General features: G+C 42.0%; 1 protein-coding gene across 3 annotated transcripts in view; it reads right to left on the minus strand.

Moving 5' to 3' along the window:
* LOC145337821 (ERC protein 2) overlaps positions 1 to 24,676 on the minus strand; it is a 731,415-nt gene that overhangs the window by 467,471 nt on the left and 239,268 nt on the right. For all 3 annotated transcript variants that reach the window (XM_080182675.1, XM_080182674.1, XM_080182676.1), the window contains one exon: positions 13,640 to 13,807. In XM_080182675.1, coding sequence (XP_080038801.1) covers positions 13,640 to 13,807 — 168 coding nt within the window. The remainder of the gene's footprint in view (positions 1 to 13,639; positions 13,808 to 24,676) is intronic.

Consider the following 24,676-nt stretch of genomic DNA (forward strand, 5'->3'; position numbering starts at 1 on the left):
CCGTCTATAAATCTGTGTTACATGGGAGTTTCACAATAGCCAAGGAGTCTTGTCCCCACAATGCATCTCTATGTTACTTGATGTCACAAACACTGTCTACCTCAGAAATAAAAGATTCAAATGCCACATGAAAACACAGTCAAGCAGTAAACATGTGAGAACGTCTTTATTCAACTTGTTCGCACCTTAAAACAGCAGAATTTTGTAAATGGCCAGGACTTTGCGTTGAAAAATATGCGGACTTAGTTCAGGAAAAGCTCTGGATTCTTTTTCCGCCCACAATGCCATCTTCGGACATGTGTAATATAATCCATCATGTTGTCAATGTAGTCAAACACCTTTTCAGTGTTTTCGTGCTGTAGTGTGAAATCGTGGAGCATTTCCAAAGGCCTTTGTGGCATTGACTACAGAAAAAGGCGAGCAAGCATCCATCAGACACTTCAGGGACATCAGCCTCCTCGAATCAAGAAGGTACTACATCATCTTTCAGTTCAATCGTGCAACACGTGGCATTGCCCACCTCCACGTAACTTTCCATAGCGGTCTCTGCTGGGATTTAAATGCCAGCCTCCCACAGGCCAGTGATAAGTGCTTCATTATTGGGTTGGTCAACCCCATGCTGCTTCTCGCTCTTGACAGCCGTGCAGTTGTAACCTGTTTGAATGCAGCATGGTGGAACCGGTTGCCAATTATGGCTTCTATCACTATATTCCATGCCTTTTTCATCATGAACATAGTCTCTGGGCCAGTTAGATCGCCTTCCTGCTTCTTATCAATGACTTGAGAGGTTTGAGAGACTCTGGAATTTTCTTCCTCAAAAGGCAGTGGAAGCAGAATCATTGAATATTTGTAAGGCAGAGATAGATAGATTCTTGATTAACAAGGGGGTGAAAGGTTATCGGAGAAGGTAAGCAGGAATGTGAGGTTGAGGTTACAATCAGATTAGCCACGATCTTATGAATGGTGAAGCAGGATTGAGGGGCTGAGTGGCCTACCCCTGCTCCGAATTCCTACATCTATACGTAGATCAGTTGCCATCAGTAGTGGGTTTTCAAGTTCCTAATGGCCCCCTTGAATCCAATGGCAGGCCCAGGCCATAACGTTGAGGCTAGAACATCAGCTTGATGCTCTCAAAGCCAGCAGTGTCAGAGTGTGCAGGGCAATTATCTGGAATGATGACAATCTTCCTTTCCTTTTGTTCTCATGGCTTAACCACTTTCCTGATCTATACCTCAAAAATGATGGTAGTCATTCAGGCAGCCTTTTACCATGTGGTAGTGTCTTGACATTCCTGAAGCAATGTGACTCTTGGATTTTCCGATCACAAGCAGCATCTTTTTGATGCCCTGTTGGCACAGACCATAGCAATGATGCATTCGTTGCTCTGCTTCTCACCAATGCATATTTCACAAATAAATATCAAGAGCAGTCTGGCAAAAGATGATAAAACAGTCCAGTTTCATTTACATTAAAAATACCTCACGGTACATACTGGCCCAAGACATGCATGAGACTATTGTTGCAGTAACCACTGCACCTTCACCACTTACTGCGAGGAAGGCTATGCCAAACCTCATCTTGAATTGGTCCGTTGCTGCAGATAAACATCATGTGGCCCAGCTTCTTCACCTTTCCTGCAAGATTGGACTGGAGACAGGAACATTTCCAGCTGGAGTTGCCTTGAACCACCGTGAGCAGAATTTCTTCAACATCAGGGTAGGCAGCTGTTTTTGTCCTCTTTCCTCGATGGAGAGAACGCCTGTTCGTCAAACCGTTCCAAAACATTTGCCTTGTGTTGCACAATAGTGGACAAATTCAATGGTTGAATTGCCCACTCCTTCACATGTTCGCTTTCCATTTTGCAGCATTTTCTTTATTAACTTTGCCCTCTCTCAGATTAGAAGGAACTTGGCTATCAGTTTCTGCCTGGTGATTCTGCGTTGTCGGGTGTGTTGAAGGCCACCTTGGACACAGCTTATCTGAAGATCGAGGTTGAATGCCTTTGATTGATGAAGTGTTCCCCGACTGGAAGGGAACACTCCTCCCAAGTTCCGCATGCATGAGGATGGCCTCAACCGGGATCTTAGGTTCATGTCATATTACATGTAACCTCCACCATTTGGGCTGGGCTTGCAAAATCTTATTAACTATCTTGGTTTGAGAAAATTCACACCTCTTTAACCTGTGATTATCTCTCTCTCCACTCGCACTGTCTGTAACTGTAAAGACTTTATTATCTGTAAAGACTCTCATTCCAACCATTATCTTGCAGTCGTGTCTTTGCCTCAATGTCATGTTTGTCAAACCTACCTCTCCACTCACCTGATAAAGGGGCAACGCTCCAAAAGCTCATGATTCCAAATAAGTCTGTTGGACTTTAACCTAGTATTGCGAGATTTCTTACTGTGCCCACCCTGGTCCAACGCCTGCATCTCCACATCATTTTCTCAGATTGACAACACTTCTTAAATTTCTCTCAGGTTTAGGCATACTCACAGGCTTTGCACATCCTCTCACAGGGAGATCTCATATCAAATGATGGATTGTGCAGTGCGCTGTGATTTTGCAGCATTCCATGATTTTGCACTCACGTAGTCTAACTCCACTCTGGTTGGTTGGCCTGGTCATATGACAGGCTTAGGCAAGTTTGGCTAATCCGCAGTCACAAATTTTGACTGATTATGTGCATCGCTCAATAGGATTTACTATTCTGCCGGTGGAAATGGTTGACGACTTCAACATAGCTGTAAATTGTGTCATCTGAGTTTGACTCATTGCGATTTCACTGCACTTAATTAAATCATCAGATAGGACTGAACATCGAAGCCACAAAAATTAACATGCAGTGAAAATTCTCCTTACAATTCCAACAATACGTCAGACAGTTACAAAGATCACCACTGAAAATGCCCAGTGTCGAGAGAAAGTATCTTGAAAGGAAAGTCGCCATCCTGGATCTTAACATTGCACAAACTTAAGTATCACTAAAAATGCAAGTTGGTTAATTGTTCACAGTCCCAAAGCATTCTTTAGCTTTTGAGTCAAAATGTGTAACACCAGTATTTTAGCATTACCACTAATTATAAATAACTCAGTCACCTCTAATGAAGTGGTCAGTGAGATAAATTTGGATATATGTAATGCACTGTTTTATATTCATGATAGCGCAGGAAGGAAATAATTAAACTAAATATGTTCTGCTATGAAATCACAGGAAATAGCATTTAGCTGGAACAACTATCATGCAAAGAACAGATTTATGTCATCAGGAACAAAAGGCCACATTATACACATATGGAGACAGTCACATAAGATACCAGTGAGCCACAGGTGCTCAGAAAAATCAATACGTAACCTAAATTGGAAACAGATAGCTGTTGCTTGTGATTTTTTTTAAAGCTGGGTCTTCCTGTGCTTTCAAGCCAGAACGATTATGTAATGATTGATCCATATATTTTCAAATTAGTATAAGTACACATAATCCAATTAGCAATGCAGTACAGTACAATATACACTATTAAATGGATACCAAAATACTGGGAACTTCGTACAGTAAATGCTCATTCGAGACGCACATTCAGTTGTACTTAATTTGTGAAATGAAGACAACTGTGTAAAGGAACGTTTGCTACTACAAAGGTGTTCTTAATCAGGATCTTATACCACCTTTATCTTGGGTTACATTTCATTTTGCAACTAATTAGAGTTTCTATCCATGTATAATTGCAAGGATCACATGGGACGTGTGAAGTAGCCAGAGGACGGTTGTCAAGCTATTTTTGGGGGGCGGCGGCTGCAAGATCAGCAATCAGGCTACAGAGCAGCAAGGTCAGCAGTCAGGCTATGGGGCAGCTGACAGCAAAGGGAAGCAGCATACAGAAAAACTCAAAGCTTACTAGGTGCATTGGGGCCTCACAAGTAATTAGACAGTTAACGACTGTCTGCTTTTGTGTTCTGATTAATGTAATAAATGTTTTATTTGGTTTATGAAAGCTTCAACACAGTGATGGTGGCCCTCTGGCAGTGCAAGATTGGCATCTATCAACCCAAGGACCAGCTGGAGATACCGACAGTGCATTCATCATTCGCACATTGCCGAAGCAACAGGTGTTAGTGGGCAAGGAGGAGCAAGTGGTTTTTGCATATTTGCAGTGTGGATCTTTAGTTGGAGGTCGGCTGAAGTGATAAGTGTCAGCTGAAGCGAGTATAAGTAGCTCTAGAGCATCCCTTGCTCTATCGAGGTGTCCCCGATCAGCTGCTCATGTCTGAGAGGATGCTGCAGCTCCTCATCAGCTTCCTTGTTTGAAGTTGCCTAATGCTCCGCTATGTAACCAGCGGGCAGGCCCCTCAACCTTGCAGCACCAAGTTGTGTTGCCGCTGGAGACCACCACTATCCAGGAGACCTTCACTGAGATATTGAAGAGTGCTATCCAATTGATCCAGGTACCCCAATCTCACCTTGAGGATACCGAATGGTCGGCATGAAATGTGACGGTATGGTGGGAAGAAGTGGCAACACCTGGGAATGCCTAAAAATGTAAACATTGTGGTTGCTCCAAGGTTAATGCATACAAATGTGTAAAATCTGCTGGTTGTGGGTGTAGATGATTTGGATGTTGAGGGAATGGAATGCCTTCCTGTCAATGGAGGCCACTGGCTGACCATGGGAATATAGAGGAAATCTAGCAATGGCCCCAAAACTGTTGGCTCTTGGTCTTGCTGTTCACATTGGTTCAGAAGCCTGACTGCACCCCCCCCCCCAACCCCTTCAAGGAGGCATTTGTCACTATCTTGATGCACATCACTACGATGATGTGCAGCTGATTGGGAAATCAGTGGGGTGGGGGGGACTAGGAAAAACTAGGTGGAGATGATGGCTTATTGGTAATATCACTGGACTGGTGACCCAGAGGTCCAGGCTAATGCTTTGGGAACATGGGTTCAAATCCCACAATGGAAGCTGGTATAATTTAAAGTCAATTCTGGAATACAAAGTTAGTCTTAGTAATGGTGAACAATAAACCATCATCAGTTGTCATAAAGACCCAATTAATTCACTAATAACCTGTAGGGAAGGACATCTGCTATCCATACCCAGTCTGGGACCTATATCAGTTCCAAAGCAATGTGGTTGACTCTTAGCTGCTCTCTGAAATGGCCTAACAAACCATTCAATTCAAGGGCAATTAGGGATGGGCAACAATTGTATCCACATCCTGCAAAGAAAATCTCTCAAGAGACTCCCTGGAATGGACACATGGAGCACAAAAATTCAGGGCTACAGTGACTATGACAGCCATAAGAATCAGATGGCCAACCACACAGTCAGAGTTCACCATCTCTGCCATCTTGGCCTCTCAGGATAGACACAGTCTTAGGCAACACGGATCCACCATCATCTGGCAGTGGCATAGGCTTCGCTTTAGGCCCTGGCCACAGGGTATCCTCATCTCCATCCTACTCGCAGTACTCTCTGTGGTCACTTTTCCCTGCTGCTGTCCTGATCCATGTGACATATCTACTCATGCTCAGGTTCCCTTCCTTGCTGGAGGAACCTCGTAAGGAATAAATCATCCCCAACCAACCTGGGCGCTGCTGATCTGACCGGGGCACCCTTCCAGTAGGTGCTGCAAAACTGCCCCATTCCTGTGAGCCCTCTGCCAGTTGGATGGTCTCAAGGGGGCCTCAATGCCAATGGCAATCTTACTCCTTTTTGAAAAATGTAGCAAAAAATCTAACTGCACATTTGCGGAGTGGACAACACCAACAGCTGTCATCCTGTTGCTCTTTAAAAGCTGCCCAGGCTCCAGCCCTTAACTCCTTAACCATCCCAACCACCTCATAATTCATCATTTCAAAATCGCGAACCCAAGCAAATTGCTGTACGTTGCTCATAACACAGTGTCCGAATCAGATGCCATCAATCCTGTTTTACAGCATCCTCCCCCCCCACCTCTATCACAACCTGCACAGCAAAGTTACTCATAGAATCCTACAGTGCAGACAGAGGCCATTTGGCCCATCAAGTCTGCACTGACCACAATCCCACACAGGCCCTATCCCAATAACTCCATGCATTTACCCTAGCTAGTCTCCCTGACACTAAGGGGCAATTTAGCACAGCAATCCCCCTAACTCACACATCTTTGGACAGTGAGAGGAAACTGGAGCACCCAGAAGAGACCCACACAGACTTGGGGAGAATGTGCAAACTCCACACAGACAGTGACCCAAGCTGGGAATCAAACCCAGGTCCCTGACACTGAAGCAGCGGTGCTAACCACTGTGCCACCCCATGTCTCACTTCCAGGCAGTGTAATAACCTTCCTTTAAAGTTCTATTGTCTGTGTTGTGGCCATCCTTCAATCCATTGTGCTATTTAATCAGTCAATTTAAGTTCAGCATAATTTTTCTTATAGGAATCCACACTGGCAATGACTTTATTATATTCCCTGCCTCCAAATGTCTTAATTATTAAGTATTTAGTGAATACTTAATTCTTTTTGAAGAGTGGAGTGTTATTTGCTTTTTGCCATTCTTCTGGAACTATTTTTCTTTTGAGGTTGAATTTTAAATCTAGATGTTAGTAGCCCTGCTATTTGCTCTCATTTCTTTCCTTGGGTGCAGTCCATTCGGTCCTGGGTTCTTATCCTCAAGTTTGCTTAGTTTAGTTAACATCTCCAACATTTATATCTTAATTGACTTCTACTATTGCCTGAAGATGCCTCTTCAATAAAATGATGAGTGAAGCTAAGCATTCATTCGGGATCCACATCATTTCAACATAATCTCCTGTGACTGATACTGGACTTAATCGGAGGGACAACTGAGGATGGTCATGAGCTGCAGAATGTAATAAAGAGCATGTTGAGGAAATGAAGTATGAAGTCTCACAACACCAGGTTAAAGTACAACATGTTTATTTGGTAGCAAAGGCCACTAGCTTTCAGAGCGCTGCTCCTTCATCAGGTAATTGGGAGTGGTGTTCACAAAACGGTGCATATAAAGATACAAACTCAATTTACAAAATAATGATTGGAATGAGAGCCTTTACAGGTAATCAAGTCTTCAAGGTACAGACAATGTGAGTGGAGAGAGGATTAAGGACAAGTTAAATAAATGAGTATTATCTCCAGCTGGGACAGTTAGTGAGATTTTGCAAGCCCAGGCAAGTCATGGGGGTTACAGTAGTGTGACCTGAGCCCAAGATCCTGGGTGAGGCAGTCCTCATGTGTGCGGAACTTGCTATCAGTCTCTGCTCAGCGACTCTGCACTGTCGTGTGTCATGAAGGCTACCTTAGAGAACGCTTACCCGAAGATCAGAAGCCGAATGCCCGTGACTGCTGAAGGGTTCCCCAACACGAAGAGAACACTCTTGCGTGGTGATTGTCGAGCAGTGTTCATTTATCCGCTGTCGTAGCGTCTGCATGGTCTCCCCAGTGTACCATGTCTCAGGACATCCTTTCCTGCAGCGTATCAGGTAGACAATGTTGGCTGAGTTGCAAGGGTATGTATCATCTACCTGGTGGATGGTGTTCTCACCTGAGATAATGGCATCTGTGTCGATGATCCGGCAGGTCTTGCAGAGGTTGCTGTGGCAGATTTGTGTGGTGTCATGGTCACTCTTCTCCTGAAGGCTGGGTAGTTTGCTGCGGACAATGATCTGTTTGATGTTGTGCGATTGTTTGAAGGCAAGAAGTGGGGGTGTGGGGATGGCCTTGGCGAGACGTTCGTCTTCATCAATAACCTGTTGAAGGCTCTGGAGAAGATGCTATAGATTCTGTGCTAAGGGGAAGTTCTGGACGACGAAGGGTACTCTGTTTGCTGTGTCCCATGTTTGTCTTCTGAGGAGGTCGGTGCGGTTTTTCACTGCGATGCGTCAGAACTGTCGATCAATGAGTCAACTGTCATATTCTGTTCTTATGAGGGCATCTTTCAGCATCTGGAGGTGCGTGTTGCAATCCTCCTCATCTGAGCAGATCCTGCGTCTATGGACGGCTTGTCCATAGGGGATGGCTTCTTTATCATGTTTAGGGTGCAAGCTGGAGATGTGGAGCATCATGAAGTTATCCATCGGTTTGGGGTACAGTGAAGTGCTGACCGTCCTTAGTGGAGATGCATGTCCAAGAATGCAACTGATTCCAGAGAGTAGTCCATGGTGAGTCTGATGGTGGGATGGAACTTGTTGATGGCGGGATGGAACTTGTTGGTGGCATCATATAGTTGTTTCAGTGATTGTTCAGCATGAGGCCAAAGGAAGAAAGTGTAATTGATATTTCTAGTATATAGCATCAGTTGAAGATCCTGTACGGTGAAGAGGTTTTGTTCAAAACTGTGCACGAAGATGTTGGCATATTGAGCTGCGAATTTGGTCCCCATGACTGTTCTGTGTGTCGGGATGAAGAACTGGCTTTTGAAAGTGAAGACATTGTAGTCCAGGACGAAGCGGATGAGTTGTAATATTGCATCTGGAGACTGGCAGTTGGCGGCATTGAATACTGCGGCAGTTGCAGCAATGCCATCGCAGTGGGGGATGCTGGCGTAGAGTGCCGAGACATCCATTGTGATGAGGAGTACTTCTGGTTCAATTGCTCCATGTGTGCTAAGTTTCTGTAGGAAGTCTGTACTTTCGTGACAATAGCAGGGGGTTCTTTGTACAATGGGTTTCAGGATGCCCTCGCGTAGCTGGAAAGGTTCTCGCACAGGGTCTCATCGCCCGATACAATGAGACGGCCGGGTGTGTTTGCCTTGTGTATCTTCAGGAGGCAGTAGAGATCTCCAATGCAGGGAGTACATGGAATGAGAGCACAGAGGGTGCTCTGATGGTCCAGATCAAAAGTCTGTTGAGTTGACGGGTGTGTTCTTTGGTCAGATCTGCAGGTAACCATCTGTAGTATTCCTCGTTGTTCAGTTCTTTGCAGTAATCCATTCTGTTCAGTATGACAATGCCCTCTCCTTTGTCTGCTGGTTTGATGACAATGTTGCAGTTGATCTTGAGCACGCAGATGGCATTGCGTTGTGCTTGGGTGATGTTCGGGGCTATCTTGTGAATGCGGCTAATGAATCTCGTGTTGATACACTTCCGGGGCATACATGAGCAAATGTGAGGTTGTCCACTTTGGTAGGAATACTGGTAGGAAGGACTATTACTTGCATGGCGAAAAACTGCAGCATGCGACGGTGCAGAGGGACCTCGGGGTCCTTGTGCATGAGTTGCAAAAGCCCAGCTTGCAGGTGCAGCAGATGGTCAGGAAGGCGAATGGGATGCTGGCCTTCATAGCGAGGGGGATTGAATATAAAAGTAGGGAGGTCTTGCTGCAGCTGTATAGGGCATTGGTGAGGCCGCAGCTGGAGTACTGTGTGCAGTTTTGGTCGCCGCACTTACACAAGGATATTTTGGCCTTGGAAGGAGTGCAGAGGAGGTTTACTAGGCTGATTCCGGAGTTGAGGGGGTTGACCTATGAGGAGAGGCTGAATAAACTAGGCTTGTACTCGTTAGAGTTTAGAAGAATGAGGGGAGATCTCATTGAGACGTATAAGATGTTGAATGGGATGGATAGGATAGAGGTGGAGAGGCTCTTCCCGCTCAGAAAGGACAGTAGGACTAGAGGGCACAGCCTCAAGATAAAGGGGGGGCGGTTTAGAACGGAGTTGAGGACGAACTTCTTCATTCAAAGGGTGGTGAATCTCTGGAATTCTCTGCCCGTTGAAGTGGTGGAAGCTGCCTCGCTCAATATTTTTAAGACGCGGGTTGATAGGCAAGGGGATTAAGGGTTATGGGGAGAGGGCGGGAATGTGGAACTGAGCCAAGACAGATCAGCCATGATCTTGTTGAATGGCGGGGCAGGCTCGAGGGGCTGGATGGCCTACTCCTGCTCCTATTTCTTATGTTCTTATGTTCTTATGTCAAGTCGAGGGCAGCGACCTTCTGGAGGAGTTCAATTCAACTCTTTTCTCTTCGGTTGCTGCACTGCAAATCTCTCTGTCAGATGTTCCGGTTCATTGACTGTCTCATTGTGTTCGCTGTTGGCCTCTTGGGGTTTGTGGAAGAACTCCCGCAGCCTCATTCGCCTGATGAATTCCTGTGTCTGCTGCGAGACTGATGGGGTCTATTTTGGTGGTGGAGCAGAAATTGAGCCCTCGGCTGAGAACTTCGATTTCATCTGGTTCAAGGTGTGTGGCCCGACAAGTTGACAATGGACTTCCTTGCAGTGGTATAGTTTTCTACTGCGGTACTGAGGGAGGCTTGGTTGCTGCTGGTGGTGATGGCAAGTTTCTCAAGTTTCCTGTTCCTGGTGTGCATATAGATGGCGTAGTTCCTTTGCCTCATCTGCTTGGCAGAGTTTTGCAGCTGGTCTGCGTCCTGAGCGCAAGTTGAGAATATGGACTCTATCTTGGTTTCCAGGATGCGACGTTTGTAGCAGGAGCACTCCTCATCACAATGGATATCTCAGCACTTTACACCAGCAACCTCCACGAGGATGGCATTGCTGCAACTGCCTCAGTACTCAATGCCACCAACTGCCAGTCTCCAGATGCAATTTTACAACTCATCCGCGTCATCCTGGACCACAATGTCTTCACCTTCAACAACTAGTTCTTCATCCCGACACACAGAACAGCCTTGGAAATCAAATTCACACCTCAATATGCCAACATCTTCGTGCACAGATTTGAACAAGACCTCTTCACTGCACAGGACTTTCAACCGATACTATACACTAGATGTATTGATGACATTTTCTTCCTTTGGCCTCATGTTGAACAATCAGTGAAACAACTATATGATGACATCAACAAGTTCCATCCCACCATTAGACTCACAATGGACTATTCTCCAGAATTGGTTGTATTCTTGGACACACGCATCTCCAGCGAGGATGGTTGCCTCAGCACTTCACTGTACCGCAAGCCCACGGATAACTTCATAATGTTCCACTTCTCCGCTTCCACTCTAAACACGTTAAAGAAGCCATCACCTATGGACAAGCCTTCCACATACACAGGATCTCCTCAGATGGGAAAGATCGCAACAGACACCTCCAGATGCTGAAAGATGCCCTCATAAGAGCAGGATATGGCGCTCGACGCATCGATCGACAGTTCCAACACATCACAGCGAAAAACTGCACCGACCGCCTCAGAAGACAAACACGGGACACAGTGGACAGAGTACCCTTTGTCGTCCAGTACTTCCCCGGAGCGGAGAAGCTACAACATCTTCTCTGGAGCCTCAACATGTCATTGATGAAGACAAACATCTCGCCAAGGCCATCCCCACATTTTGCCTTCAAACAACCACACAACCTCAAACAGGCCATTGTCCGCTGCAAACAACCCAGCCTTCAGGGAACAGTGACCACGACACCACACAACCTGACCACTGCAACCACTGCAAGACGTGCCAGATCTTAGATACGGATGCCATCATGTCACGTAAGAACATCATCCACCAGGTACACGGTACATACTCTTGCAACTCGGCCAACATTGTCTACCTGATACACTGCAGAAAAGGATGTCCCAAGGCATGGTACATTGGGGAGACCGTGCAAGCGTTAAGACAACAGATGAATGAACACCGCTCGACAATCACCAGACAAGACTGTTTTCTTCCTCTTGGGGAACACTTCAACGGTCACAGGCATTCAGCCTCTGATCTTTGGGTAAGCGTTCTCCAAGGAGGCCTTCACGACACACGACAACGCAGAGTCACTGAGTGGAGACCAATAGCCAAGTTCTGCACGAGGATGACCTCACCCGGGATCTTGGGTTCATATCACACTATCTGTAACCCCCATGACTTGCCTGGGCTTACAGAATCTGGCTAACTGTCCCAGCTGGAAACAATACGCACCTATTTAACTTGTGCTTAACCCTCTCTCCACTCACATTGTCTGTACCTTTAAGACTTGATTACTTGTAAAGACTCGCATTCCAATCATTATTTTGTAAATTGAGTTTGTGTCTTTATATGCCCCATTTTGTGACCAGTACTCCCATTCACCTGATGAAAGAGCAGTGCTCCGAAAGCTAGTGGCTTGTGCTACCAAATAAACTTGTTGTACTTTAACCTGGTGTTGTGAGACTTTTTACTGTGTTTACCCCAGTCCAACGCCGGCATCTCCACATCATGAGGAATTGAAGGACAGGGATCAGCTTGCAGTCAAAGACAAGTTGTTTCAGGATAAGGGAAACATTACTCAAGAAGATGATACTGAGGAAAAGTTACAGCAAATTAGAGAACCAAGGCAGCAAACTGCAGAAAGATAAAAGCAAGTAGAAAATCCAATGAAGCAATCATAAACAGTTACTTCCATTGTAAAAATCTATAATTTATCTAATAGAGTTAGAAATCCAAATATTGAAGAGTAAATGAGAACTGAGGAAAAAGAATGTGTGTTGGCAAATGGCTTTACTTTTGGAAATTGAATGAAAGATGCTGCTCTCTGAACTATTACTGAGTTTTGGAAGAGGCAGAGGGTCAGCTAACACAATTAGGTTAAGCAAATCAATGCTGGCCAAATGGAAATGGGATTGTGGACTAAATTAGGTTAATACAGAAGAGTCGGGTAGTGTCTAAGTGAGTATTGTCATAGCAATAGGTTTACAATGGAGTTAGGAAATATGCTGCATTGAAGTAAGATGAAAAGAGGTAATGCCTAATACTGTAAAAGAAATGGAGAAAGCAAACTGAAGGAAAGAAATCAAACATAAATGGATAAAAGTTTCAAAGAAAAAATGGAGGCACAATTAACTATCCAAAGTACTTAATTTACGGATGTAGCAATAGGAAATTGTGTAACAGAAATTTCAGTTTATTGTAACAACAAAATACTGGAGATGTTGGAAATCTGAAACAGAACAGAACATTCTGGAAAGGGTCAGCAGGTCAGGCAGCATCTATTAGAAATTGATGGGTCATTTACTGTGCTCAGTAAAACTGGGAAATGAAATAAGGTGCATTGATCCCAAGAGATGCCACACAACAAAATTACACTATGATCTGCTACGAGGAATCAATGTTATGGCAATAATAGCCAACTTTAAAATCAAACTAGTGCAAATTGGAAATACATAAATGGAATTATAGCAACAAAATCAAATTTGCAAACAATTGTTTTGACACAATATGTCAAGGATCACAACAAACATAACTATCATCTTAATTCAGTTTGTGCCAGAGGTTAGAATGGCATCTATAATATAGTAATGGGGAAAAAGATGATGATTAAGTGTTTTCTAGCCATCAACGAGTTCAGGGCTGTTTTGCCACTTTCACATCTTAAAACTTCGATTGAATTTACTGAAAACTCACTGGGTTAGTACAAAGCGGGCATTGCGGTAGACAAATGCAAAATTGGTGACAGCAATTATTTCTTAACAAAATATCCAACACACAAAAACAAACTCTTGGAAAGAGTAATACCGACAAGCTTATGGAAGCAGTAGGTTTTGTATTAACAAACTTTGATGGCTTTCCCTCATTTTGGGCTTATTGTACATTTTCAGTTTTGGGCCTCAATGGTTATGTAGCTTTGTCCTACCATATAGATATGTATCACAAAGAGATAGCACAACTAATGTTTTAAGTGAAAAGAAAGCTTTCATTTCCTATGTTTTTATGTTCAAGGCCTACCTTTTTCTGGAGAACATTGATCTTTCTCTCTTTCACTTCCAGCATATCTTTCATATCACGTATCTCTCCTGCTAATGTCCCCTTTTCTTCTGTAAGATCTTGGAGCTGTTTTGTCTTTTTGTTAAGGAAGCTTTCTTTTTCCTCAAGTCGCAACCTCAATGCATCTACCTGGGGAAGAAAAACACATACATAGAACCCAGTATGAAAATACTTGTAGTTTTTACAAACAAATTTACTGCTCTGGCAAAAGTCAAAAAAAAAGATGCCCACCACTCTCATTATACTAAGAATTTTATCCTGTATTCAAAGCTCATTTCAATGTCTTCATATGGAATGACCATATTGCATTAGACTTTAACCATGGAGATATTACCACATGGAAGCAGACTTGTTTGGTCCAGCCACTAGTCTTTATCTTCTAGATGAGCGCTAGTCCAAATTCCAGGTGTTAGGAGATTCCACTCTCCTTAAAAAGTGAAATGTCCCCTACTTTACCACCTACCTTGGGGTTCTGCTTCCCTTTGCGGGGAAACATTTCTTCTATTTTCTGCACTAAATCGCTTCCATTCAATCATATTTCTACGTCCCATCCTCAAGGGAGGAACTGTGTAAATGATACCGTTTAAGTTAAGGGCACGGAGCTATCATCTGAGGCCATCAAGTTGCTTCGATTTTTTGCATGTCTCTTTTAGCATCACAATTTGTGCACATCAACCAATGTGAAAGAAGTTCAACCACTGTTCTTAATTTACAAAAAAAATGGCTAAGTATGGCTATTAAGAAAGATTACCCACAGAATCCATGCAATCCTATTTCTATGTCACGTTTTCAATTACTTTGACTTTTGAGATTACAAATCAACGTATACCCAATGAAAACATTCTTTTATAGATTTTCATCCTCTACTGTGTCTGCAAGTCACAACATCTTCACCCTTTGCAATATTATGAAGTCTACCATATTTCACAACTTTTCCACAGAAAACAAAACCAATTAAAAGTGAAGTTTATTAGTCACAAGTAGGCTTATATTCACACTGCAGCAAAGTAACTGTGAAAATCCCTTAGTCACCACACTCTGGCGCTTGTTTGGGTACACTGAGGGAGAATTCAGCATGGCTAATTCACCTAAGCTGCACATCTTTAGACTGTGGGAGGAAACTGGAGCACCCGGAGGAAACCCACACAGACACAGGGAAAATGTGCAAACTCCACACAGACAGTGACCCAAGCCAGGAATTGAACCCAGATCCCAGGTGCTGTGAAGCAGCAGTGCTAACCACTGTGCCACCGTACCACCCCAATTGTTCACTAGAGCTACCCAATAAAGAAAAATCAGTTAAGCTTTTTTTTACTCAAGCATGGAACCAGAGAGAAAGTACTTCCACCTTTCAGATGAAATATTTGGGCTGTTACTCAGAATGAGTACAAAACGTACAAGAAGCTTTCTCAACTGTGAATTCTGTAAACGAAGAAAGAAACAGAGGTAAAGAACATATTCAACTTCCAGATCATGGCTTAAGCCAACTTTTTCCAAAGTTTTAGTTGCTACATGGAGCTCATGTTTGCATTTCACTGCTGTGGTTAGCATTGGAACGCACCCAATACCCACCAACTACTGTGAAACCCTTGATATCCATGCAACCAGTGTTTGCTTTTCTTATAAGTTTCATTTATGGTGTGAAATAGAAACTTTCACTTTGAAAGGTGGTCTTAAATATAATGTGCAGTAGCAAGTTGAATGCAATTTCTGCACACAAAATATTAATGTGACCAACAAAACCTAGCTTTAAAATCCAAAGGTGACAGGAGCAATTTTAAATTTAGATTCATTTTGGGGAATTTTTTCAGCATATTTGTTTAAATAGTAAGCATTGCGGATAACTGATCACTGAGACCAACAGCTAAATTAATAATCAGTATCACAAAGATGTGTTCAATAGGCCAAGGTGCATTTCAGAAAATGATTTAATTTGGTTTGTTACCCTAAACATTTCAGAAGCAAACCTCCGACGACGTTAGCTCACCTGCTATTGCACCAGATGCCTTTATTGAACCTTACACAAAAATAATGCCTTTAGATTGGATGTGTTGAAACTTACCAAAAAAAGTTGCAGTCAGGGCTTCTTGATTGTGGCAAGAAGGAATAGTGAAAGTTATAAAATAGGTAATTAGGGCAAATATGGGTTCAGTATTACATTAAATGCACATCTACCAATAATTTAATGGGAGATCTTGTGGACAGTGGGTAGTGCCCACCTCTGAGCAGTTTCAGTTCGAGCTGAAGGACTCAAGGACTTGACGGCCAAGGAAGGTGCACTCAAAGTTGCCAAACAGGTTGAAAATCAGGCTGTAAATCTTTTCAACACACCCATGCCATAAGCTTGGGAGAATCAGCCATGCTTGATGCAGAGTGGCATTTAACCTCAATCAACACCCTTGTGTCTGCTTCCATAGTAGGAAGAACAGCAATGGAAGCAGACTCAGGTGCATGCTTTGTCTGCCTCATACACCATTAAGCATGAGAACAGAGATTAACCAGAATGCAACAAGGAAAATTCGTCTAACCCTTGGATGTTCCAAAGGCAAGGTGTGAGTCGGGCATGCGTGTCGCGGGTGTGCAACTTACCCAAGCAAAGGTAAGAGAGCGAAGAGGGGAAAGGACAAGAGAGGAGGGGAATGGGATGGGAATGGAGCAAAGATAGAATGAGGACAGGGAGAGAACGAGAGAGTGGATAGGTGAGCGCAACAGAGCCGGAGTAGGGTGAGGGGGAGGGGGTGAGAAGTGAGAAGAGGATGGGGGATGACAAGAGAGAAAGAGGGAGCAGCAACAAGAGACAGAGGGAGCAAACAACGAGGAGAAAATCGATGAGGGTGAGAATGGATGAGAGATCGAGGGGGGAATCAACGAGAGGGGGCTGAAGTGAGACAGAAAACGGGGGAATGCCAGTGGGATGGGAGAACCAGAGAGGGGGATATAGGGGCACCAAGTGCAAGGCATGGGGTGGAACCAAGAAAGTTAGAACGAAAGGAAACGAGATGGAGTGGGGGAAGAGAGCCAACATTGAAGAAAGCAAGCAAACATGAACACAGGTGCAAAACTCCAGACTTATCATACATAAGAACCAGTAGAGTTCTGATCCAAGATGACTTCACTTAAGACGCTAGCCATATCTGTGCTGAACTGGGAGTCTACAGTATTGGGATGTTTGGAGGATACTTGAAGGGAAAACATTGCTAGAATTAAGCTCAAGGCCCAAGAAATCTCAGCTTGTACACAAATCTTCAAAATGAGCACTCAGAGTCAGTGGTTAATCTTCAGTTTGTAATAAGTACCTGGCTTGAGTTTTCGATGTACAAGTTAAATGGGTGTGGAAGGAAGTTGGGGTTAAGTTTGGTTTAGGGAATAACTGTGTTGATTTTATTTTATAAAAAGTACAATCATTATATAAGGTAGAAAGCAATTATTAATATTCCTGTTTACTTTTTGTCTACATTTAAACCATTAAACTTACGACTTAACTTTTTAATTAAATTCCTGGTTTTCAGATTTCCAAAGATGAAATTGTTCCTCGCCTTGACTGAGATAATAACATACTGATGTGTTTAAGAGCAATTCAGATAAGAACGACGGACAAAAAAAAGGTACTCTCTTAGACCAAGATGAAAAGCTGAAGGACGTTCATGTAGAGCATAAATGCCACCTACACAGTTGGGCTGAAAAGACCATTTTTTGCTTTAAACTCAGTATGAGGCTGACAGCTTGGTCTAAAAATAATTTCAGCATTTGGTATCTCTACTGAATAGGAAACATGAGCATAAATAGTAAGGTATGATTCCACTCCAAATGTTAAAACAGTTGACATTTTCAGGTGCCAATCACCCAATTAACCTATGTCTCGTCTTGCATGGCATTCACCATCGCTTGTCGTGCATCTGACTGTCACCTCCAATTCATGACTCCGACCAGACTATACGAGGTTATTTCTGGTAGGTTTATGCTTAAAGCAATTAGTTTGAGGAAATAGGGTCGCTATAATTCATGCTGTGCAGCCCCACCAGATTATACTAATGTATACTGATACATAAATCCTATATGAGCTTTTTGATTATTTTGGAAGTGTATATCCCTTTTGATGCCTGTCCAGTAAAGTGCAGTGACCTGGTACAACTTTATGACATTACTCATTCGGTGTCACTAGCTCTGGTTTGGTCCAATTGTGTTGCCGAGAGATTTCAACTGGCAAGGACAATTGAGGCTTAAATACAAACAGTACGTGATTTTAGGATTTTTCAGAACCCATTTTTTTTTCTCATTAAACGAGTAATAAGTTCCAGTGAAAGCATTTTATTTTCAGTTTAGCGTAATGAGAGAAGACTGAAACAGTAACAACACTAACTGTGGCCTTCCTACTCACTGACAACTAGTTTTGAACATGAAGTTAAGTTCTGGAAATTACAAAACAATAAAAAAAGTCTCTTTCTAGAATATTCTTTCTGCTTTGTATTGCAGTTTGTTTGAGTACTCTGCATTACTTGCACATTGATCTTCAAAGTGGCTTTTGTAATGTTTGCCCTAATCTATTTTTAATATGATGTTGAAATAAAAGGTAGCATTGATCATATTACAGATTCACACCTGAATAGGAATCTTTGTTTCAATGTTTCAATCAACACCATATCATTTTAAGGGTCATGAAGTAGTCCCCTGCTATTAGCTACTGTACCTTGAATACTTGGCAGTCCTTTGAGGAACATTTAGGATTATCATTTAAATGCTGACTGTGGCAGTTGAATAGAACAATAGTTTTATTAAAACAACAGATACTAAATTAACAATTTAGAGCTGAAGTTATCTTATTCCCCCAAAATTTAAGAACTGAATTTGGCATCCATTACTGAAGCTTTACCACGGGACCAGGCTCGTTGACACAAAAGCAACTGATTGAGACCCACAGGCAGCAAGTGACAGTAATAACATGCTGGCATCTCAGGACTAAGTCTTAAATATCTACTCAGGGGGAGGAACATTGAAGCTGCCAAGCTCAGACTCAAATTGCTCCAATACATGCACAGTGACATTCATCTAATACTAATCTCTTTTCATCCATTCATTCTCTTCAGTAAGTTCATTTACAAACTACAGTAATTCAATACTGCTCTACACAACAGTAAAATTCATGAAAAGGGTCATGACTTTAGATGCATAAATGCAGGATAAGTTTGTTCCAAACAATCATTCAATTTTACCATTTAAGATTGCTTAGCCAACAGTGGCAACAACACTGTCACCCCGTCAAACATTTAAAACAGATATCGTCCAAATTATGCTGAAACTTATTTCGATGAAGTATATAGAATTATATACTGAAGCATTGATTGTTTTTGGAAAAGGTTCCGGTGAACAATTTGGTGGATAGACATTTGCTAAAATGTTCACTATAATGTCTTTTCAAACTCAGTGAAACAGATACAGTTCCATGATTGAAGAATTTAGGTGGGATTGATACACACTTCCACTTTTCCCTACACTCTGAAAAACATTCAACGCTGCACATCCAGGCTACATCACAATCTTTTTTCTTATTCATTCAAGGAACGTGGGTTTCACTGGCTAGGCCAGCATTCATTACCCATCCATAATTGTCCCCTGAGAAGGGAGTAGTGAGCTGTCTTCCTGAACCACTGCAGTCTATGTGGTGTAGGTATTAGGGAGGGAATTCCAAGATTTTGACCATGTGATAGTGAAGGAACGGGGATACATTTCCAAGTCATGATGGTGAGTGGCCTGAATGATAGCTTCTAGGTGGTGGTGTTTTCATGTACCTATTGCCCTTGCTGTTCTAGATGGCAGTGGTCATGGGTTTGGAAGGTGCTGTCTAAGGAGCTTTGGTGAGTGTGAGCTGTGCACCTTGTAGATAGTACATTCTGCTGCTAATGTGTGTCAGTGGCGGAGGGATTGAATGTTTGTGGAAGGGGTACCTATCAAGTGGACTCATTGGAATTCAGAAAAATGAAGGAAGATCTTACAGAAACATATAAAATTATGAAGGGGATAGGTAAGATAGAAGCAGGGAAGTTGGCAGATGGAAACAGCACTAGGAGACATGGCCTCAAAATAAGCGGGACCAGATTTAGGACCGAGTGGAGGAGAAACTTCTTCGCACAAAAGGATTGTGAATCTGTGGAATTCCCTGCCCAGTGGAGCAATTGAGGCTATTTCATTGAATGTTTTTAAGGCAAGGATAGATAAATTTGTCGGTAAAGGAATTAAGGACTATGGTGAGCAGGTAGGTAAATGGAGCTGAGTCCACAGAAAGGTCAGCCATGATCTTATTGAATGGTGGAACATGTTCAAGGGGCCAGATGGCCTACTCCTGCTTCTAGTTCTTATGTTTAATTTTCTTAAGTGATGCTGCACTCATCCATTTATTCCAAAGATTATTATTGTCAAAAGAAAACAGAAAATACTGGAAGATCTCAGCAGCTCTGACAGCATCTGTGGGGAGAGAATAAAGCCAATGTTTAGAGTCGAGATGACCCTTTGTCAGAGTTCTATTATTATGATCTTGATGGCGATCAGAACCTTTGACAGGAAATTGAAACTTCCAGTTATTAACTGAAAGAAATATGCCACAATGTTCATGTTTCCATCAAAAAAATTTTACTGTACTAGAGTTGAACAAAGCAAACACTACTAATTTAAAACTAAGTTTTGTAAACACTTACATGTTACACCTGACAATCACATCAGCATACTCTTTATTCCATTTTTCTTTCCATTCAGTTGTTCCTCTTGAAGACTCCTTCAATTCTCTTGGGGCCAAATCAAGGTGTACCTCAGGAATTCACTATTATGTTCCTGAGTGTTCCCACTATTCTCCAAGGCATGGGATTTCTTGGGGTCTTTCCATTAACAGCTAATTAAGTGACCCTCCAACTCCTCTCCAGCACCTCACAACTGGAGACACTCCAGATCAAACACGGGCCTCACTGCATTCTTATTTAGTGATTCCAAATCAGAAAACAACCTTGGTCTGTGCAAATATTTTTCACGCGTACTGTAACTGACAATAACAAATCAGCACGGTATCGTATAGATTCTCGTAGAGGATATTTTTCAAAATGTTGGATGAATTGTTACACTGAGAAAGTGTTCCTGCATCTGCAATGGACTCAAATTCATTAAAGAAGCAAACATTCCCTGTTCCATGAATAAATCCTGCTGAATGTTAACCAAACGTTATCAATTACAAATGAATTTAGACCTGGAAAGTTTGAATAATGCTGATGTGAGACATGTTGTCAAAGCTTTTTGTGCTACGCTCATCAGGACAAATGCAAGAATGTCAAATTTCAAACAACAACAGTTTATATTACACTAAAAGGCTCTTGATTGGTTGGCAAGTTGAGGCATTGCCATAAAAAAAGCAAGAGGGAACAGTTGCTTCTGGGTAATTCAAAAAATGCAGCCAGCTTGCACATGTTCCTTCTGTTTGTAGAGAACAGGTCCTTTTGTATGAAGTGTGCTGCTTCTAATAAATCTGAATGAATTATATTACAAACTCAACTGGTTGCATGCACAGCTATATGCGCACTCAGGATTGTTCAAAAACTACTGCCAAATCACAGAATCATATCTGAGTGTGTGCATTTTGTTTTGGGTATTGCACATGTAATCTGGTTGAGCATGGTCTTTAGCCCGTCAATTAGGATCAACTGAAGGAATGTGCTGTTTGATTCAGTCAATCACATGGATGGCTTATGTACCTGGTGTCACACCAGTATTGAAACTCATACACAACGTTGCTCGATTCTGTGACAGGCAGAACAGCAGTTTTGCTCAGCTGAGCTGGTACCATGGCTCATTTACGCTAATTAGAAGTGACATACACAGAGGACCGTTCTCTGCAACAGGAATACATTCCCCCTTTGCCCTTTTTATTAATTACACCCCAGCCAATTAGAATCAACTTATCAACCAATCACAGACTTTTCTCCCATAGTATAAACTGTTAAATCATTGGAAATTTGATGTGCATTTTTCAAATTGAGCTCAATTTATCAAATTGCCTCTTTTCAGTAATATTCAGGTTCTGTACTACCAAGCGAAATTTAAGTTTTTTGAGGATCCAAGTGGTCCAAGTCAATTTTAAGGTGCTCTGGAAGAAAAACTGGCATTTTAAATGGTATCTCAAACATGTCACATTACTTTTAACTGCAGTAATTATTATCTGGGTAAAATGTGGCAGCCATTTTGCACACAAATTATTTCAATCGCAGAATTAATTTGCTTCCTCAATCAACACCATCAAAAAGAAATACTACCGACCAAAACAGTTCATCCTTCTGAACCACCAGAGCAGCCAGATGGGGCCTCAGTTCAATGTCACATCCAAAAGATAGCGCCCTTCACAATGCAACACTCCAACACTGCACTGTAGCATCAGCCAAAATCAAGCATACAAGTCTAGGAATAAGGTACAAACTGCCTAGTCATCTGAATCCAAAGAGAGCTTTTAACTTAATAACGTTATTTGGAAAAAGTTTGGTTTGTATTGAAAAATTATGTAGAACCAATGTAAATGTTAAACAGTATATAACACATGGCAGGAATAATCTAAGTGTTCATCAGAATATTTCCAATAGCTACAAATTGTTACAAGTCCAGCTATGGCATTGGATTTGATTGCTCTTCACGTAGATAAAATCTGATCTAAAAACCTTAATGTCATGGGATAAAACCAAGGAGAAAAAAACATTTAATACAGCATATACAGAAATTGGACAGTGACAGAACAGAGTGAAACTGAGTGGAACGATACAAATCCCTGCCTTCTATCATTTTAAACAAGGGTTCACCTGCAGGAAGGAGCATTGAATGAACATTTCTGGGTAGTGTTTGTACCTAACAGATAGTTTGAAAAGATCTGGGGAACACAGAAGTAGAAAGCCCACCAGTCAACGAAGCAGCAGACATGCTACCCCAGCAAGCTTGATGAAAGATGAAAACAAATTATATTTACAAAAATACATTTTTTAAATAAATCCTCAAAAACATTATCACCTTACCTTTCCTACAGCAAAAATTAACTAGGATGTATTAACATAACTTTCATCACCTCAACTATACAATGCATTCACACCCACAATTTCGCAGACAGATGTTTCCAGGGCAGCCAGTGGAACAAAGGGAGGGAGGGGGAAAAAAACCAAGGAGGCATAATCAAGCCTAATCTTATGAATGTATGAGTAGACTGTCAGAGACTTGGTGATAGATCACCTGCCCAACCTTGGCTAAGGTGAGAGTCATAAGTGGCATAAACTGAAGGCAGAGAACAAAATATACATAAATTAATATATTCTACATTGCCAAAAATAAATTATGTAGTTATGATTTTGCACCCTTTCATCTTGCGAACTGAATTTCGCTGTATACTGCCAAACTGATACTCTGTCAAATTCTCTGCTAACACTATGCAGAGCAGTCATCTGGTGTTTAGATCTCAATGATAGACTATATATACTGTATACATGAATTGCAAACATGAGATATTACACATTTGTTCACTGGCGACACACCAGTACATGCGACCTCTTATATTTCTTTTAAACTTGATCCTAATTTACCAACTTTGTTCATTTCAGCTGCAGATTACATCCTCACCTCTTCTGCATCCTTTTAACTTGCAGAATATACTAAATCAAGCTGATTTCCCTTCATAATTGTCTACCTTTAATGTAACTCTTGTAAGGACAGGTTATCTAAAAAAAAAGTCAGATAGGAATTCACCAATGCATCGTAAATCCATGATGAATGACCCTTCATAACACAGAAGCTTGGTCGCAGAAGTCTGAATTTTCCAAAAGGGATATATTACTGGACACAACTCAATAGAGTGATTGAATGTGAGCATTTTAAATTTAAATTTATAATTTGTGCCATATCACAAATAAGTTCAGATTGAGAACCAAGAAAAGATGATGTTCATTTATTCACAGGAAAATAAGTTAATGTAGTTTTATTTATCACAAGTTCACAAGATATGGGTGTTGCTGGCAAGGCATGTACATGTTGTCCATCCCTAATTAAGAAGTTGGTAGTGAGTTGCCTTCTTGAACTACTACAGTCCATGTTATGCAGGTACAGCCACAGACAGAAAGAGTTCTAGGATTTTGGCACAGTGGCAGGGAAGGAACAGCAATATATTTCCACATCAAGATTGCGCGCAACTCCAGGAATTTGCAGGTGGTGATGTTCCCATGTGTCTATATTATCAAATAAATAGGTTGGACTAAAACCTGGCATTGTCAGACTTTTTACTGTGTCTACTGTCCTTGTCATTCTAAGTGGTAGAGGCCATGGATTTCGATGGTATCAAGTTTTTTGTGTGTTGTCAAAGCTGCACAAGTTCAGGTAAGTGGGCAGTATTGCATTTCACTTCTGTCTTGTGCTGGTCACCCAAATCTCTGACTTGCTCTTCCACAGTACTTATATGGCTAGTCCAGTTCAGTTCCTTGTCTGAGGCAATCCCAGAATGGTAATGCCATTGAACATCAACAGCATATAGTTAGACTCTCTCTTGTTGGTGTGGTCATGGTTAGGCACTGAGCTGGAGTGAAAGTTATTTGCCATTTCTCAAGCAAGTGCTGTTAAGCAAGCACAGACTGTTTCACATCTGAAAAGTTGTGGAACTAAACAATGTGCAATCAGCAAGCACCCTTTGTATCAGAGCGAAGGTAACTGATGAATCGGTTGATGTTGGTTAGGGTGTAGGACATTGACTAAAGGAACCCCTGCAATAATGCCTAGCGATTGAAATGTTATCTAGCTAAAATAAAAGTGCATTGACAATTGCAAGCTTAAAACTGACAATTTGCAGGTTTAGTCAACTTAATTACATGGGCTGTCACTATTACATTAACCAACTTTGAAGTATTTAAGCCTATAGAATTCAGAATTCCTGGCCAAAATATCGACTTTCTCTGGAGACTCAGATTTGAGAGCATTCCAGAGTTCCACATATGACCTTCAAAA

Source organism: Carcharhinus amblyrhynchos, chromosome 3 (assembly GCF_965287045.1).
Source record: "Carcharhinus amblyrhynchos chromosome 3, sCarAmb.v2.hapA, whole genome shotgun sequence".
Taxonomy (NCBI): domain Eukaryota; kingdom Metazoa; phylum Chordata; class Chondrichthyes; order Carcharhiniformes; family Carcharhinidae; genus Carcharhinus; species Carcharhinus amblyrhynchos.